This window comes from Chanodichthys erythropterus, chromosome 15, assembly GCF_024489055.1.
Source record: "Chanodichthys erythropterus isolate Z2021 chromosome 15, ASM2448905v1, whole genome shotgun sequence".
NCBI lineage: Eukaryota > Metazoa > Chordata > Actinopteri > Cypriniformes > Xenocyprididae > Chanodichthys > Chanodichthys erythropterus.
In genome coordinates this window covers 14,350,190-14,352,711 of record NC_090235.1, presented here as the reverse complement: position 1 = coordinate 14,352,711, position 2,522 = coordinate 14,350,190, and the positions used below count along the sequence as shown (strand labels likewise).

The following is a 2,522-nucleotide window of genomic DNA, read 5'->3' as shown; positions in this document are numbered from 1 at the left end:
TTTTTTACTTCCGCTTCACTCACACAAGAGTGTCGACCAAACGAGCATTATCACCTTCTGCGCTTTAACTTTCATCATTTGACAAATCTAAGCTTTAATCTTAATCGTTCAGGTCGTATTTAAGTTTTATCGATCACTTTCTCTCGTTTATAAGCGAATATGACTCTTAGTTTGGGACTTAGGCGGACGACCGCGGTGAGTTTCTTCGCTCAGGGCGCGCACACGCTCGTGCCCGGGCCCGCACTGAAGACGCGAACAGAGGACGAGCTGGACGGGTGCGCGGACGAAATGGACGCCGCTCTAAAGCCGTTAAGACCGGGAACGAACGGGCTGAAGCGACTACAGCTGGACGGGCGCTTCGTGTCGGCGGCGGACGGATCTCTACCGACCACTCCGGACGAGAAGGAGCTCGGTTCCGCCGAACTGGACCGTGATACTCGACATCTTTTGTTGGATTTCTATCGCACACACACGGGAATGTGTTCGCCCGAGCAGAACCAGAATCACGCGTTACCGACATTGAGAAGAGTCGTTGGAGATATTCTCGAAAAGCACCAGATCGCATACAAAGGTAGGACGCGCGCATGCGCGCTCACTGTTTGACTTAATAATATTTACTTTTAATAGTGTAAAATAAATTATAAAGCATCAAATAAAAATAAAAATAATGTAAGGTTCCCTAAAAATTAGCTTTAAGAGATCTAAAAATGTCTGATCTCAGGGTAAACAGGTCATGTGATGTCAGTTAGGCTAATTATAAGCTGTAATTATTTGTTCAATGTGGTTTGATATTCATTTGTAGTGTTTCTGATCGTGTTCGTTTTTTATTTATTTTTATTTTTTGGTTACTTAAACATTTATTTATTTGGTTTTGTTGATTCTATCTAATTATTTGAATGTCAACATATGTCTGTTTCTCGGTAGTTGTTGGGGGTTTTTTCCTCGGTTTTTTTTTTTTTTTTTTTTTTTTTATCTTTTCAAACCGCAAATTCGTCAATTCTCGGAACTACAGTTCCGCTTATCAGCTGCTTTCAACACAGAGTGTGTGTGTGTTTGTGTGGGGTCATTTACGTCAACAGCGGTTTGGCTTGCGAAAACACTTCAAAATTGCAAAATTATCGATTTTAACACATCATTTTAGAAATTTGCACCATATAAGTGCGATATTCTCTGAAATCGGCGTTTTATTAATACAGCCAATGGTCAGAGCCGATATGTGCTGTCAATCAAATGGGGCGGGGCAAGCGGAAATAAATATCATATTTGCATCATCACAAACTTGTGCATCTTTTTAATCCCAATGTATTTGTAGTTTATTACTGATTACATTCCTAGATCTATTTAGATTACTTTGGGCTTGTGTATCATATCAACATCATAAAGTGCAATAAACATTACACCAAAGTTCATATGATCTGATCTGAGTTCAGTTGTTCACACTGGGATGTTGTTTTTGCTCAGGGATGTTGCAGCGTCTGCGTCTGGACTCTCAGCCGGACACGATGGAGTTCATCAGCAGCATAGCGAAGACCATGTTCAAAGACGGCAGCACGAACTGGGGCAGGATCACGAGTCTGGTGGCGTTCGGAGCCGTGGTTTGCTCGCGGCTGAAGGAGGCGCAGCGGGAGCGGTGCATCGAGGCGGTGGCAGAGCAGATCTCCTCCTATCTGATCTCAGAGCAGCACGACTGGCTCCTGCACAACAACGGCTGGGTGAGTCGAGCTGAAAGGAAAACGGCTTGTGTTTCCTTCCCTGCATAATTCAGCGCGGCACACGTGACGTGTTGAGTTCATTCAGCAGAAGTGAAACTGAGCGGTCTCTTTAAATGTGTTTCTCCGTGTCTCTGCAGCAAGGGTTCGTGGAGTTCTTCCGCATGGAGGACGTGGAGTCTGTCATTCGTAACGCTCTCATGGCCGTTGTGGGATGTGCGGGGATCGGAGCCGGTCTGGCCTTCCTTATGCGATGAAACCGGATGGGTGTGTCAGGAATAGTTGACCCGTCCCGGCAGATGCTGACACGCATTAGTGTGTCCGAGTGAAACTCCTGCTGGACTCGGCTTGGAGCCAGACGCGCGTTCACGCCACAAGATTGTGCTCGTCGTCAGACCGAAATTAGAACGAATTTAGCTTTTCAGATTTATTTTTATAATAAAACAAAGACTGGGAAGAATGTTTGGTGTCTGCATCATTGTGACTGTTTCTCTCATTTGTAAGTGTGTGAATAAATTAATAATGTTATTGATTCCTAATAAACGTGTTCTGTTGTTCCATCAAAAAGGATTGTGGGGTAAGATGAGCCAGCTTCTGCTGAGCCTGACCTTTAGGTAAAGAGAAGCGAGAGATCGTGTTTCAACTGAAAGTGAAAGAACCTTTTTAAGGTCTCTTATCCTCAAACTCTAACCAAATACTGTCCTGTATTGTCCAGCCACAGTAATGAAATGATGATGATATAGTGCTGAACATGAAGTCAAGTCCGCTTTATTTCTATAGTGCTTTATAAGCAGCTTTACAGTAATAACAGAA

At 43.8% G+C, this 2,522-nt stretch overlaps 1 protein-coding gene across 1 annotated transcript; it reads left to right on the top strand.

Annotated features, from left to right (window-relative positions):
- On the top strand, positions 1–2,252 carry mcl1a (MCL1 apoptosis regulator, BCL2 family member a). The gene is made up of 3 exons (XM_067411387.1): positions 1–571; positions 1,462–1,712; positions 1,850–2,252. Exons 1-3 carry the CDS (start codon positions 160–162, stop codon positions 1,964–1,966), a joined length of 780 nt encoding a protein of 259 aa, XP_067267488.1. The 5' UTR covers positions 1–159; the 3' UTR covers positions 1,967–2,252.
- Positions 2,253–2,522: the final 270 nt, after the last annotated feature.

What these genes read in the sequence shown, in the direction of transcription:
- mcl1a (XM_067411387.1), top strand. Translation starts at nt 160, where the DNA reads ATGACTCTTAGTTTGGGACTTAGGCGGACGACCGCGGTGAGTTTCTTC. An exon ending in GCACCAGATCGCATACAAAG is followed by an intron (nt 572 to 1,461) that starts GTAGGACGCGCG and finishes GTTTTTGCTCAG; the next exon opens with GGATGTTGCAGCGTCTGCGT. An exon ending in TCCTGCACAACAACGGCTGG is followed by an intron (nt 1,713 to 1,849) that starts GTGAGTCGAGCT and finishes GTGTCTCTGCAG; the next exon opens with CAAGGGTTCGTGGAGTTCTT.